Source organism: Lissotriton vulgaris, chromosome 2_1 (genome assembly GCF_964263255.1).
Source record: "Lissotriton vulgaris chromosome 2_1, aLisVul1.2, whole genome shotgun sequence".
NCBI lineage: Eukaryota > Metazoa > Chordata > Amphibia > Caudata > Salamandridae > Lissotriton > Lissotriton vulgaris.
The window spans coordinates 821389163-821405368 of record NC_141687.1 but is presented as its reverse complement, the minus strand read 5'-3'; the positions used below and the strand labels follow the sequence as shown (position 1 = coordinate 821405368).

Sequence of the window (16206 nt, the reverse complement as noted above, 5' to 3'; positions counted from 1 at the left end):
GTTCAATGTCTCACAGCCTGGACTTGGCTGGGGGACTCCTTGAATTTGTTTAACCCCTTAGTGGCAGAACACAATAAGTTCAGCTTGCCTTCTTTACTTCTTCCTCCTGACCACTGTATTGTGAAGTTCCTTTTCAAGCTGACATATGCACAGTTTATGCATTTACGCTAAAGACATCCAGCTCCACCTCTTTGTTAATGGGGATTATCCTGGTTTCATAGCAGAGTTGACTCTGCTTCTTGGTGCAATGCTGAACTAGAGGAGCTCAACATTTTCAAAGATAAATTCATTAAAAATGGAGAGTGTGATGACAAAACACCACCTCAATATATGAGATGCACAGTTGTAACTTGAGTTTGTGCGACTTGTACCAAACCACTACATACATACACTACATACATACGATAAGACATTTGCCATCTTCATTGATGAGGAACTCTCAAGAGCACACAAAAAATATATTAAATAAAGCATGTTTTTAACACTTCAAAAACAACATAAAGTCTTCCCCTTCCTCTCCTTTCCCCGTGGTGAACTCATCACCTCCCTCCTTGTCATCACAGCCAATGTGTTCTCTCGTTGAGAATCCCACAGCTGGAAACAATGGGCCAGATGTAGGTAGCCCAATACCGGTCAGTAACGGCCAAAATTACCGAAAATTAGGCATCTGAGATGTAGGTGCCATAATTAAGGATTCCAATCGGTAATTTAAGGAATCGGTAATTACCCAATTCTTAAAATGCCAATTCGGTAAATTATCGAATCCTTAATGTAGGGAGCACTCGAGTGCATTTGTCATTTAAGGATTCGTCCAAATACCTTCAAAAAAGCAATTATTTGCTTTTTTAAAGTGCCATGGGGCAGACATACATGCCCTCATTCACTATTCAGGTCAATGTGACACCCAGCCACCCTTGTAAATGGTCGCCCTATTACCGATTCGGTAAATACTGAATCGATATTTACTGATTCGGTATTTACTGAATCAGTAATTCCCATTCATTCCTATGGGCCTCCGGGCCCATAGGAATGAATGGGAAGTACCGTTTCGGTAAATACCGATTCGGTATTTACCGATTCGATATTTACCGATTCGGTAATACCGAATATTACCAATTACCAATTCGGTCAAATGTACCGAATCTTTATCTACATACCATTTACCGATTCTGAAATACCGAATCGGTAAAATTCGGTATTTTAGAATCGGTAAATGGGAATTACCTACATCTGGCCCAATGTGTGCAATGATATGGAGAGTTGGTCCCTCTACCCTACAGAGTGATGGGTTGTTAGCGCTTTTGTGCATCACCTTGTTGGTTGATTATGGCAATTCTGTTTATATTAGCCTTCAAAAAAGCAGTATTTCAAAGCAACAACATTCATAGAATATTGCAGCCCGGACTCTGCTTGACTGAAAAAGGTTAGACCATGTTTCCAACTTGCTATGGCAACTAAATTGACCTCTGGTCAGTAAATGGATAGTGGTAAAGGCATCTTGAATAATGTATCCCATTACTATGCATGGGATTCTAATTTAAAGGGGACAGTTACTAATTGCGTCCCTTACCCGACATGGAGAGCTATAAAAAAAACTCATATTCGACATTCCCAAATTTATGTTGGGAAAATAGGGTGGCGGAGCCTTATGGTTTAACCTTCCTTTCTTTGGGGCACATTCTATTACAAATTTGAAATGAAACCTCTTGTCAAATTTTTTAAAACAACAAAAAACATGTTTTTTCACGGTGTACCTATTTAGTTACGGTATGATGTATGGTCTGTAGAGATGAGCGAATTTTGCGGATCTCGCGTTCGCGAATTTTGCGGATTTGCGGATTCGCAATCCGCAAAATCCGCGAATTTGCGGATTTTTTTTTTTGTGTTCGCCCGTGTTTCTGCCAGTTCGCGAGGGTTTTTACAATTTCGCAATTTGCGAACTTACCTGTCGGGTCGCAAGTTTTGCGAACTTGTTGTTTCTACGTGTCCAGCCTGTTTGGGACACTCTTCTTCATCACTGCCACTCTCTGTCACCACTGCCACTCTCTGACTACTCATGCCACCCTCTGGCCCACCCATGCCACCCTCTGTTTCATCACCACACCCTCTGGTTGTCCAGTGTACATTATTTTCGGCAAAGCAAAGCACACCTTCCCTGCCTCAAGTGACCTGAATTAATTTGGGGCTGATTAATGTGTCACAGAATATTTTTTTAGCTGGCACCTGCTTCCTTAGTGCGCCCTGATTAGTGATCTTTTGCACTTGCTAAGTGCTTTCATTGTTGCAAAATTAGTTACAACACCTGCCCTGCCCCAACTGACAATAATGAATTAGGGGCTGATTAATGGATTTTAACTTCCAGCCTGGCTCCTGCTTGTCTCCCTTAGCTGTAATTCAGGACCTTTGTGGCATATGTGTAACTATTCTGAGGTTCAGAGCAGGGGCACATAATAGTTTCAACTGGCAACTGAACTCTGGAGGGGCCCCTCAGGAAGCACTACAGGAAATGGCTACTAATGATGAGCCTGAACTTTTGAACCTGGTAAGTAGTTACTTTCAGTTTTGCTAAGATCGTATTTCTGCAATTTTGCACTTATTCGCGGGGCGCGAACTCACGCGAGCAGTGCGAGCAAAATCCGCTGCTCGCGGATTTGCGGATTTTGCGGGAGATTCGCGAATCTCGCGGATTTCCCGAAAATCCGCAAAATCCGCGAGCGGAACGGATTTTCCGCCCATGCCTAATGGTCTGCCCCCTTTTTGTGATAATCTGATAGCGCCAAGAGACCCTGACGAAGGATGCATTATGTGCTTAACAAATGTCTTTAAAATAAAAAAAATTACTAACCCTAAACTTTCATTCATTTGTAACTTCCTTAAATGAAATACTTGTACTTAACAATATTTTAAGACTTGCCAATTTATTTTATTATCTGCCAAAATCCTTATTTTAAGGAAATGGATTCCCCATCCTCTTTTTATTTTAATAGATATTAAATGTCCATATTCCCTTGATTAAAGTTGTGGTCTCAATGATTTTAAAAAAAATAAAAGTTGATTGAGAAGGAAGCCAATATTGGGTTTAATATTACTGTCTGACGGGTAGAAGTATAGACTCACAATGGGAGCAATCTAGTTTAAGGTTGTGGTCACAGAGTAGGAAAATGAGGTATAGTTGTGAACGGTGGCTTTTCAGGGTGGATTTGTTGAGCAAAGCAGCCTTCGTAGGCCACAGGTCTTGCTTGACAAAATTTTTTTTTTTAAACATGTCAGTGGTGAATGATTATTTTGATCTTTCCCTCGTTTGATGACCTGCCACCGCTCCCTTTTTCATGTTCACGGTTTTGCTTTGCTGTCCCCTTCAGCTCACTATCTCGGTTTGTTCCTGTTCTGCCCCTCGCAACTCCTCGATTTTTTTCTGATCCACACTCCCTATCTCACCATCAGCTTCTATTCCACACCTCCCTTTTCTGCTTTCCTGTCTTTTTACTCCTGCATGTCTTATCTTCTAACCATTTTCTCATCTCCCTGTTCACTCCCCTTGCCCTGCTTTTTCTATACCTTGTCCTTACACTCTCTGCCTGCTTAGTACTCCCCACCCCTCATCTACTTGGGAAGGCTTTCCTGTCTGTTTTTTGTGTGTGAGGGCATGCCAGCTGCATGCTTTTTACAGGCCACTCGCTCCTGTGCCTGGCATCCTGTGCCTACTTTATTCTTAATTTACCATTCCAACATGTCCATCAGCCATCTTGAATTGATTTTAAACCATAACAAACAAAAAATAAAAGATCGTTCCGGGTACATTGTCATGCTTGCACAGGCCCAGGCAGCTATCTTAGAATGCTTTTTATTGTATTTTTAAGAAACCCCATTCCAAGATTGTCACTAGCAACACGCAGGGGCATCCACATTGAAATGTGCCCCCCCTACAAAGAAGAACAAAAAAATTCAAACAATTCATAAGTATCCGTTTGTGTATGCTTGCTGATGTACCAGAGGCATTCTTTGAATTTGTTCATGATTAATTATTAATTTAAGGTTCCAAGATGACCAATGGCTATTTTCAAATGGTAAATTAATAATAAGATATTCATGATACCAAAGCAAACAAGCACTGGCAAAGCCACGTACTCTGTGCTTCGCAACAACCCTTTGGCTTTGCCAACTATTTTCAACATGTTTACAACAGGTTAAACATGTTCCTGAGCACAAGAAGCAGCAATAAAACTATATGGAACACTGCATGTTATTATGAAAGGCTGGTTGAACTATAGAGAACTTTCTGTGATTCAACAATATTTTGGCAAGACTATTAAAATAGCAATGGTTTTCAGAATCCTACATTTGTGTAATGTTTCCGATGGAGTTCGACTCTTGGGTTTTTCTCCAGTGACATCGTTGCTCTTGTTTCCAGCTGCAGTGATGAAGCCTCATCCTATTAAAAAAGAAAAACCTTGAAATAATATTGGTCCACAAAAATAAATTCAATATCTTGTATGCCATTAAGATCATTAGGGGCTGCCAAGAGATGGCATTGAGCAAACACTGTGGACAGTAAGACTTCAAGTATTCATTTATAAAACTTTTTCTGTAGCATTGTACTTAGACTTAAAATTAAATTATTCACGATTATATTTCAACATGTCAGTTCTCAGCTTCCAGGGAACACTGATTCGTAAGGTCATTTGTGTATCTATATAGAATTTAGACATGTAAATAGCAACATTAATTAGGGAAACATTCTGGTGGCATTTTGCACTAGTAAATTAATTTACTCACTCTTAAAGATTCAATAGTATAGAAGTAATGTATGTGTTGTAAATAGATTTATTTCCACATAAAGGTCCACCTTAATGCGCACATTTTAAATTGGGGCATGAGTGCTCCAAGTTCAGGGCACCTGCAAAAAAGTGATGTACACTCACAAAATAGCATGTTTCTGGGGTTCCCAGACGTTTTGCATGTAAGTTTTCAACCTAAAAATGGGGTTCTTCCCTTGTGGAAAAGTAAGTCATTTTTGCAGCCTGGTTTCTTTGTGGTAGGTATAGGGTGCAGCTTTGGGATCTCCTATTGGACTTCTGACTCGAATGGGAGCAATCAAGCAAGGTAGATGTTCTCATAAAATTATTTTTCATACTGAGCTACTGTTGGTAATGTTACCATGTCAGTGCCTGATTTACATCACTATCATCTTCAAGAACAGTTCCCTAAAATAACTTAACCCATTTCTGAGGTTCATGTATGTGAGCCTTGTCTCCAGAGGCTCACATGCATGAATTCCCTTCTTTTACTCCTCTTCACTCTCCTTCACTAGTTGTCTCTCGCTAACATCCACCACACTCTCTTCATGGTGCTTGGAGCATCGACTTCCCTGATCTCTGCCCGTGTACCATTCCTTCTCTGCTGCTAGCATGGTTCTCACTGCACCAGTTTCCTTCAGTGACCTGACCTAAACCCACCCGAGGAACAGTGCCCCATAACACAACCCTCCCATTCGTGTGGGTTTTTCATGCTTCCTCCTGTTTGCATAGTTGATCTACCCCTCCCTTAGTCGCTGTCAATTTCCCATTCCGCCACCATTCTTCTCACAGTGCTTGCTCCCAGTCCTTTTGTTTTGCACTGCTTCACTGCTCCCATCTTGGTGATAGGAAAATGGATATGGACTGGATTCTGGCATGGGATCTGGCTAAGAACAAAATATTATCAAAGAAAATAAACTGTGAATCCCAGCAAGCGAACACTAATAAAAAAATATAACCAAGAAGGTTAGAATGGAAGCACCTTAGCTAAGTTGAACAATATAGTTTCACGGGCAGAGTAATTAGGATGTCTCAAAGCCAAGAGTGTGTGGAAAAACAAACAACGAAAAGTTAGAATTATTTATGAGTCTTTTTGCCTCATTTTATACATGTACATTTTCAAAACTGGGATATCACTTGCAAGCAAAGACTTAAAGAACTTTGTTCTTGCCAATTTACTAATACAACTAAAAGCCTAGGGGCACATTTACAAGCTCCATGCGCCGTCGGTGAATCACGTTGCGTGACGTACCGGTGGCGCAGCCTGCTAAGGGAAATTTACAGGCACAGGTAAAGTCACCCTGCATGACAACCTGTGCTTGTAAATATCACCTCTGTTCACGCAACACTTTGCGTGTTAGGGGTTGGACATGGGTGTTGCTGTGGGTGGTCCCACGCATGACCCATGTCCACTGAGGCATTTCCAGATTTACGAGAAAACGTAAACCTGGAAGTGCGTCAGTTTGCTGCGCCACCATAGGGGTGGTGTAGGAGGAGAAAGCGAAACGAGGAGAAATGTTTTCATTTCTCCTCGTTTTTTCCTCTTTCAATGCATGCTGCATTCTACAGCACGCATTGAAAGTGGAAAATGCCTGCAGTGATTGCTTTCGTGCAGGAAGGGGCCCAGCCAACGGGCTTGCGGTGCTGCGCTGGGGCACTTTCTTGTAGATCTGCCACCTAGTGCACCAGTCCCAAAGGTATGTGCACATTTAAGTCCGACTAAAAAATGCAAATATGTTAATTTAGAAGTGCAAAATCATGTTTGTTAAGCACAAAACAACATTTTGCAATCCTAATTTAAATGACCTCAATATGTAGTAGTTTTAAAAGTCAGTAAATGTTCTCACAGGACTGATTATGTGCATTTCGAGGAGTGGTGGCACACCAGCAAAAGGTAGAAAAACCCCTCAAACATTCAAGTTTCTGGGAATTCACAAAGCCTTAGCAGGTCATTTACTTTCTTGTAAATGGCCACTGATTTCAGTCAAAGAAATAATTAAATCTATATTTGACAGAGACGTCTAGCTGCAGACTCTTTACCTTAGAATTATTCAAAGGCATCAGACTAGATCCAGATATTTTTCATAAGCATTACCCCACGCACTGGTAGGTGGCATAGTCTGCGCAGGAAAGGACGTGCGCAGAGCCTATATAAGTGCCACTCCAGCACACTGACGTCAGTTCCTTTCTTTCCACGCCAGTCAGTGCAGCTTTAGATAGGGTAAACAACGTTTACCCCGAAACTTTCTCCCCGCAGGGAATCACAACGTGGTCGTTACAACGCATACCATTACAGGTCGGAACAACGACTTGCGGAGGGGGGGGGAGGGGACAGTAGGGAAGGTGTTGTATTTTAAATCCAACACCTTCCCTACTGTCCGCAAAGACTGGAGTTGAGGATTGTAAATTATACTATTCCAACATCCATCACCCCACCCCTCCGCAAGTTGTTGTTCCGACTTGCGGAGCAATTGTATGCGGAATCACAACGCGGTCATTGTAACAACCACGTTGTGATTCCCTGCAGGGAGAAAGACTGCGGGCTAAACATACATATTTTTTACTGACATTTTTCGGATTGAAGTCTTTTTGAGATTTTTCTGCTGGTGTGGCAGGATGTCAACTAGGAAGGCTGGCTTCAAGCCCTGCGGCTCCTGTCACTAGCAGATGTCAGTGACGGAACCACTCCTGTTTTACCTCTGGTGCCTTGAATGTGACCATGATGCGAAGACCTGAGCTAACTGCCATGCTGTGTGCACCCAAAGGGTCTTGAGGGGGGCACTCAATCAAGCTCCTTGCTGCCCGACATTTGACGCCGCAATGGTCTTGATCTTGGTCGAGAGGAAGGTCCCAGGATCAGTTGCAGAGCCCAAGATCCTCATTGCACTCCAAGTCGTCCTCGTAAACGTCCCACAAGTGCAAGAAGAGTAAGATGTCAAAAAGGTCTTCTCATGGGCTGGGATTTGGGGAGGATTGGTAAGGGTCGCTAGACCTTGAAGAATACCAACCCCTAGACCTTAATATAGACTGGTGTGAGGAATTGGCAGGTGCCAGCAAAATGGCACCTCTCCAGATACTAGCATGCTCTCTCTTCCTACTTTGGTTAAAGAGCAGGGGGATTCATTTGCTATGGTGGTGAGAAAGGCGGCCAAGGTCCTGAACCTTAGCCTACTCTCAGAGACAGTAAAGACTAAAGTGGACATGCCCTTTGATGGCTCTAGTTTCTTGATAAGACAAGGCGTGCTTACAGTTAGAATGCTTTAAGGATAGCAGAGATATGGTCAGTTCTTTGGGCCTTTTCATGACCTCTCACTCACACCAGTCCACCTTTCGATCCTTTAGTAGCCAATAGGGACTTCCAGATGCATCTTTACCCAGCCACCACTGCCTCCCAGCTTCTGTGTGGCCGAGGATGTGGTATCCACAGACCCCATGGGTCTGGCAGCAAGAATTTCGGCCAGTCTACTGTGTCCCCGGGCAGCTGAAGCATCCAAACCCCTTCAGTTTACCCTCTCATCATCATGGGCATCCAGTGGGAGGTAGGATATGCCATCACCAGTCCCACTGGAGGTCTATAACACCATACAGCTGGGTTCTTCGGATTGTCTGAAGGGGCTACTCCCATGTGTTCATGACTACCTCTCCACCCATGTCACCTCCTTGCAACATGCTGACAGAGAGCCATCTCTCTTTGCTCTGTCAGGAAGTGACAGCTCTCTTGGCCATTGGAGCCATAGAGAGGGTGTTGATGCCAGAAGTATGGGGTGGTTGTTATTCCCGCTACTTTCTGGTGCACAAGAAGGACAGAGACCGTAGTCCTATCCTAGACCTGCGCACTCAATTTCTTCCTCAAGAAGGGGCCGTTCAAAATGCTCACGCTCGCTCAAGTCTTGCCTACTCTGGACCTGGGAGATTGGATGGTAGCAATGGACTTGCAGGATGCATACTTTCATATTCCTGTCTTGCCTGCCCACTACCGGAGGTTGACGGTGGGCCATGAGCACTTTCAGTTTGCCGTGCTTCCTGTTGGCTTTAACAGCACCACTCAGTTGTTTACTAAGGTGATGGCAGTGGTTGCAGCTGATCTGGGGAGATCAGGGGTGCTAGTCTTTCCCTAGCTCGATGATTGGCTGTTGAAAATGGGCTCACCTCAGGCTGTCTTTTCCTACCTCCAGACTATGGCGAACCTCCTGCAATCACTGGGGTTTATTATCAGCATGCCAAAGTCACACCTGACTCCATCTCAGATGGTCCCTTCCATGGGAGCTGTTTTGCTCACTGTGCACTTTCGGGCCTATCCTCCCAAACGGCGTGTCCAGGATATTCAGGCTATTATACTGATGTTTCAGCCTCTATCCTGGATTTTGGTGAGACTGACTGAGGCTGATGGACCTCATGGCCTCTGGCAACCTGTTTGTGGCAAATGCCAGCCCGCATATGTGGGCTCCGCAGTGGACCCTGAAGTTCCAGTTGGCACAGCATCAGGGGAACCTCTCCAACACGGTCCAGATTTCAAAGGGAACTGTAAGAGGTCTGCAGTGGTGGCTAATGAACCACGATTGGGACAGTGGCAGACACCTCTCCCTTCCTCAGCCAGATCTAACAGTGGTGACAGATGTGTAACTCAGGTGATGGGGCAGCCATCTGGGAGAGGTGGAGATCAGAGGACCCTGGTCTCTGGTGGAATCCAGACTCCACATCAACGCCTTTCTACCCTCCATCAAGGGAATACTAGTGCAGATGTTCACAGAGAACACCATTGCCATGTGGTACTGCAACACACTGGGCGAGGTGAGGTCTCTGTCAAGAAGCCCTGCATATCTGGTCCTGGCTGGATCGTCAGAACATATTACTGTTGATTCACTACCTGGTGGGCTCTCTGAATGCCAAGGCAGATGAACTCAGCTGAAGATGCCTAGCGGATCACGAATGGTGTCTCCATCCGGAGGTGGTTCAAAGTCTCTTTCAGCAGTGGGAAAAGCGTTGGTTAGAACTGTTCACTACAGCCGAGAACGTGCAATGTCAGCAGTTCTTTGTGCTTCCAATGCAGCTCTCGCTTGGAGACACTTTTCATCTCAAGTGGAGCTCATGCCTCCTGTACGCCTTTCCACCCATACCACTCTTGCCCAGAGTTCTCAATAAGATCAGGAACAACCGAGCCTGAGTCATCCTTGTGGCTCCAGACTGGACCAGGAAAGTTTGGTATCCTGACCTGGTGGACATAGCCATTGGTCCTCTGATCGGGCTGCCTCCTAGGCAGAATCGTCTGTCGCAGCAGCAGGGGAGAGCTCTCCACCCGAACCTGTCAATGCTCTGCCTTCATGAGTGGAGATGGAGCGGCAACAGTGGACAGTTTTCAACCTTCTCTCCGAAGTCTGCATGGTTATTTGGCATTGGTATTTGCAGAGAAACAGGTTGATCCTCTTTCTGCCCCCCTCTCTCAGGTCCTTCTCTTTATCTTGTCTCTTGCCCAGCAGGGCTCTGCTCTTTGCACCCTTAACGACTATTTTTCCGCCATCTCAGCCTTTCTGTGGTTGACTAATCAGCCATCCGTCTTCAAATCCCTTGTTGTAAACAGGTTCTTGAAAGGTTTGCAACACATCTCCACATTCATCCTGACTCAGCAGGACCATAATCTGGTCTTGACTTTTCTGATGTGCGCTCCCTTTGAACCATTGCACAATTGTCCTCTCAGCGCCTTACCATCAAGGCAGCTTTCCTCTTGGCCATAGCATCTGCCTAAATGGTCAGTAAGCTTCAGGCTTTGTCCTCCATTCTTCTTACCTGAACATCTACCCAGGAAATCTGGTTCTTCACACTAGAGCTTCTGACGAAAGTTGTCACTTCTGTCCATGTATGTCAGTCCATCGCCCTGTCTAATTTTTACATTCTGCCACATCCTTCTAAGTAACAGGAGCGACTTCACCAACTGGATCCAAAAAGAGCATTAGCATTGTACCTTGACCACATGGGAGAGTTCTTTGTGGACGACCAACTCTTTGTGGGGTATGTCGGAGTGAAGAAGGGCAAGGCTGTGCAGAAACGGACCATCTCCCAACGGATCGTGCTCTGTATTAAGATGTGCTATGCATTTGCAAAGAAGCAAGCCCCCTGAGTCTTCTGTGTACTTCACAGATCCGCACTCTTGACATGGAAAGTTGTGAAAAGAAAGTGATTTCAGGCACTGGGGTGGAGCCTATATGGACACCATCATGTCGCTGATAACGCCACGCAGAGTAGAACTACGCCAACCACTGGCTCACAGGGGGACTGCTCACTAAAACTTTACGGATCCAGTCTGATGCCTGGGAATAATTCGAAGGTAGGAAATCTGCGGCTAGATAGAGATAAAGTGTTTTTTCAGGTGAAAATATTTGACCCCTACAGAATTATGAGAAAATTGTAAAAGTTGCAAATTAAATTATGCAGCGAATTAACCTATGTACATATGTGTACACCTGCTGCATTTATACATATGAAAATATTATTCAAAGCAGTATGAGGAATTTAACAAGTATTCAAGAAGAATTCCAGAAATACATACTACCTGAGATAAATATGCTACTATTGGAGATTGAGGAGGGGCCCTGTATCATTTGTGAATTCAAAGACAGTCTCACATTTAATCTATATGTTGATGTAAGACCACAATTACATTTCTAACCATGTTTAGTGCCCTAGTAGCACAGATTGTGCAACAAGTGCAAAATAAGAAAAGAACTTCACTGGGGTAACATAGTAGTATTAGAATATATTTACATTTATATTGAATTATGGCAATTAAAGATGTAATTAATGTACCTGAAGTGCGCAAAAGCCATTGAATAGCTTTGTACTATAAACCAAAATCTAAGTTTCCGTATGCGTAGAAGACATAAAATTACATAATTAACTTCTACTTCTCATTATTCAATTAACATTTCACAAGCTGAATGTAAAATTTCCAGTAATAACTTACCGTTTGCAAAAGTGAAGGTCTGATTTCCAAGGATATTTCAATACTGGTCTCCATCTCCATTTCAATGTCTCCAAGTTTGCAAATGATTTGTAAACAATTATTATCTTCTCTCGTGCAGAACTTTGGATAAATATCAAATGGAGAAGAAAAAAACCTCAAGTTTAAGTCATTTGAATTTCATAATCATTGACCATTGATTACACTAAAATAACTTGATGTAGTTTAATTAATATTGCAAACAATAAACGTGCCAAAGATCTGAACGTTTGTTAAAGAGAGAGAGGTTGAAATTATGGTAGTAACTACTGTTGCTTCTCTGCAATGATCTATGAAAACAAGAATTAATAAAGGCAAAAGAGCTGGGTTTTTTTCAAATGAAAGTGTCCTTTCACTGTCGATTTAGTGTATGTGCATTGCTGTGTAGAAGAATGTGTGCACGAGGCAAAAGTTACATGAATGGATAAAAGGGTAAATACTTTCTGCATATATGCATGCATGATGTATGTTAATATGTGCAAAGGTCCTGTGTGCTTTAACTATACAAATATCAAACTAGTTATCTTTATCAGTGCTTGTGAGCCTTAGCTTATGAATATACTGCCCTCAGTCTTTCTACGGCGTTTGATACGGTCTCGCATGCTATTTTGCTTGAGAGGCCGGAAATGCTGGGTATTAAAGATAACACCCTGTCATGGTTCAAATCTTTCAGTAGCAACCGCACTGAGGCGTTTTTTCTTTCTCCTTTCACCTCTGCATTGCGGAGTTCTGCAGGGTTTGGTTCTCGGTCCTACACCTTTTAATATATTTATCTGTCATATTAGGTTAATACTGTTGAGTCATGGCGAGTTAGAGTAGTATCCTATGCAGATGACACTCAACTCCTCTTGGACGTTCACAAAAATGTTCCTCCCCCTTGGAATTCTTTCAAATCTTACCTCAAACCTGTTATGGACTGGATGAATACCAGCTTTCTAAAGCTAACCTGAAAGAAAATTGAGGGTTTTTTTTGGGTGCTAAGTCTACCGCTAATTCCTATCTCTGGTGGCCATCTGAGATGGGACCCCCTCCCCGCCCATCTCGGGGGGGGGTAGGGCATCTTGGGGTGAAATTAGATTCTAAACTCACTTTGAGCCTCAGATTAAAGCACTGTTTCAGCACTCCGTCCATCACCTTGTTGTGTTTATCAATTATGGGCACATTCATCTGGCTATCACATAGGCTTACCTTGACAGCTAGGAACTGTGAAATGTTTGAGTCCCAACCCTTTCCCACTTCCTATCAACTCATATAGAGACAAGTTAGGTCTCGCCTGCAGAAAGCTGAAGATGAAGACTAAGCTGAAGAAGAAGACTTATTATGAATATACAATACGTAAGGTAGGCTTTTTGTCAGCTGGTTACTCATAATTGGATGGATTTCTTTTCTATCTTGCCGGTCTACTCCGGAGTCAATGGCTTTCCTCCCTATTCTTGTGCTTGTCCTGACGAGGAGCATTTTTATCTCACTGTGTTTCAGCATGTATCCTTTGACTGCTGACATTGCATTGCAGTGCATATTGGGGGCAGTTTTCTCTCCCTCTTTAATAAACCCTCCTCCTCATCTTGTTTCTTTTTTGAAAAATATTACTGACAAACACAGCGGAACGCCTACAACCCTGGGGCCGGCAGCACGTATCCATAATGCATAGTTCACTTCAACGCTACCTACATCCCTGAGGCCGGGCAGCACTGTACGTAAGGCATATCATTCCAGTCAATAGACAAATCTTGTCCGCCGTGTTACCATAAAGTTATAGGAATCTCAACGGATACTTTTTTTCCTAACAAACAAATCAGAAGGGTGTCAGTGCAGCAATTCTCCGTCAGGACACTAATCCTCGTATACGCAAACTGCAACAATGTCCTAATGTATTCGCCCCAACGAATACATTTCCTTTAGCCTTTAGCTTCTGGGATTTGCGTATCTGGGAGGCGAAGGAGTCGCAAATACCGGGGACAAGTTAGTTCCTGAAACTCTGACCCTAATAGTGTGAAAAAGGGTCGCCATAGGTCAGGAAACTCAGACCCTGTAACTGCCAATGTCAATGTTTCTCCATACCTAACACCGCCCATAGCCTCTGGAGCCAGCCCGTGTGTGTTGGTGGTTGAGCAGAGCGCCAGTGAGATAGGATGTTTTGAGTCGCTGCTCCCAGGGCAATAGCAATCATGCAGCCTCTGCATGATTGGAGGGGATATGTGAGTGGGTTGGGCAGACCCAGAAGAACATATGAGGGGAAACGTGGGATTTGCGTGTCAAGGTGCGTGTCTTCTTCCTCAAGGACTTGGTTCCAGTAGGGTTGTATAACCAGGCAGCTCCAGAGGACGCGTACTAGCGTGCCTACCTCTCCGCATTTCCTCCAGCATCGGTCACTCCTGCTATTGTCAAATTGGTGAATGCGCTCAGGGGTGTAGTACCAATATGTGGCTACTTTAGTCAGTGTCTCTGTAAGGCCCATGTGGTATGCTGAGTGTCTGGCTCTGTAGTAGATTCCCTCCCACTCTTTGTGGCTCAGGGTTCTTCCCAGCTCTCGTTCCCACCTGGTGCGGCCAGCATTGTATGTGTGTGTATTGGCGGTCAGCAGCATTTTATAGAGATCAGATAGCAACTTCTTGTCAGAGGTGCACTTACTAGCCACTTCTCATATGCTGTCAGGAGACTGACTGTGGGGTGCAGTGCCCAGGGCCGGACTTGTAAGTATGGCAATCGCTCTTGCTCTGAGAAGCCATAGATGTCCCTAAAGCACGGAAAAAGAACCAACGCAGTGGGATGCACGAGGACGTTGCTCCGCGGCGAGCTGGGGAGTCAAACCTGTGAGAGACGCGGAGACGAGAATCCCCCAGTTCTATTAATCCTCTTATTTTCATTGGCCGAATTTAGCCGTGCCTGCAGCAGCCCTAAGCTTGGGAGCAAGTGTTTGAGATTCCCTCTGCCAGACATCGTTGGTTCTTGATTTTCCATCGACACGCCAATTGTTTACAGGGGTCCATCGAAAACATAAATACATATCTTGTGTTTCCACATACCGAGGAGACCCTCTGGCGGGTCGAATAGTGCAACTCTGTATGTGCCTTCTAATGAGCTGGCTGACCTTCTTTATCATATTTGAGTCATTGGAAGATCAGCATCCGCTGAGCCGCTGTTCCTAATGGTCCCTGTGACAGGGAGAGAGAAATCTAGAATATTCTACCCTCTGAAATTAGACTCACAGTCTGCTGTTCATGTACTGTATGCTGTGTGCTGTGTACTCCTGTTTCACCCTCCCTCCGGTTGCCCTGATGAAGGTGTAGCCTTTTAATATCTGGCATTACACCGAAACGAATGTTGGCGTTTGATTTCCTGTCCAGCCTCTAGATACCATCTGATCTCCTATTTTCCATTGTGGGAGAGTCTTCTGGACAGTTAATTGGTGCTACATCCAAGTCGGAAAGATTGTTGAGTGTAAGAAGAACTGAAGAATGAATTGGCTTATGTGTGCGTTGAATTTGTGGAATGTTAGTTTAGGTTGATTGTGTTGAAATGTGATATCAGAGATGAGTGGGTGTGGGTGATGTATGTTTGATTCTCGAGTTTTATTATGTTGTGGAGTACTATATGATTATATAAAAAATAATTTTTGTGATAAAGTATCCGATGTGTATTTAAAAAAGAATGAATAAAAATATGTTTATATTTTTCTAAAAAGTTTTGGTTTCTGGCGTCAGTGAGCTCGTCTGTGTATCTTATTGAATTCCGGACTCCCTTGGAGCCGACATAAATTAAAGAGGGGGCAACCTTTTTTCGGTTTTTCCTAGTTTCTGCTTTACACCTGCATGCTTGTCCCTTATCAGTTCCGTCAGGGGGCCTTTTATATTGATTGGTCGGAAAAGGAAGAACGCCATCCAAATCAAAGAGGTGTCCCAGTGATCTGCAGGAGGAGGAATGCCATGATTTAAAGGCGGAAGCCTCCATGCCGGGGTGGAACTCCGGATTATCGATTAACGGAGTGAGGGGCGATGGAAAAGCGGTGAGCTGTTTAGATATGTTCGTATGGTCCCAAGCGTCTAGGACTGTGCTTGTGATGTATAAAGCGTAGAGGTTTGGGGGTCTATGTTGTCTGCTGAGGAATGGCACTCCCTGTGGTGGCCGGCCTGCTACTGCCTGATCTTGGAATAGCCAATGTTTACTAGACTCCAGGCGTTGCCACTCCACTAAGTACCTAAGCTGGGTTGCGTAGTAGTAGCGTTGGATGTCAGGAACTCCCACCCCTCCTTTCTCCGGCGGCAGAGCCGCTACCTGATGGCGGAATCGCGGCTTGCAGCCATGCCAAATAAAGTGTGATAAGTCTGCCTGTGTTCGCTGGAGCCAGCCCTGTGGGGATTGAAGGGAAAGAGTTTGGAAGAGGTATAGGATCTGGGGGAGGACAGTCATCTTCAC

General features: G+C 44.1%; 1 protein-coding gene across 1 annotated transcript in view; it reads right to left on the bottom strand.

Annotated features, from left to right (window-relative positions):
• Positions 1–16206, bottom strand: part of ITGA4 (integrin subunit alpha 4) — a 531379-nt gene that overhangs the window by 7893 nt on the left and 507280 nt on the right. The window contains exons 25-26 of the mRNA XM_086956223.1: positions 11755–11874; positions 4340–4432 (exon numbers count right to left, since the gene is read on the bottom strand). Coding sequence (XP_086812349.1) covers positions 4340–4432; positions 11755–11874 — 213 coding nt within the window. The remainder of the gene's footprint in view (positions 1–4339; positions 4433–11754; positions 11875–16206) is intronic.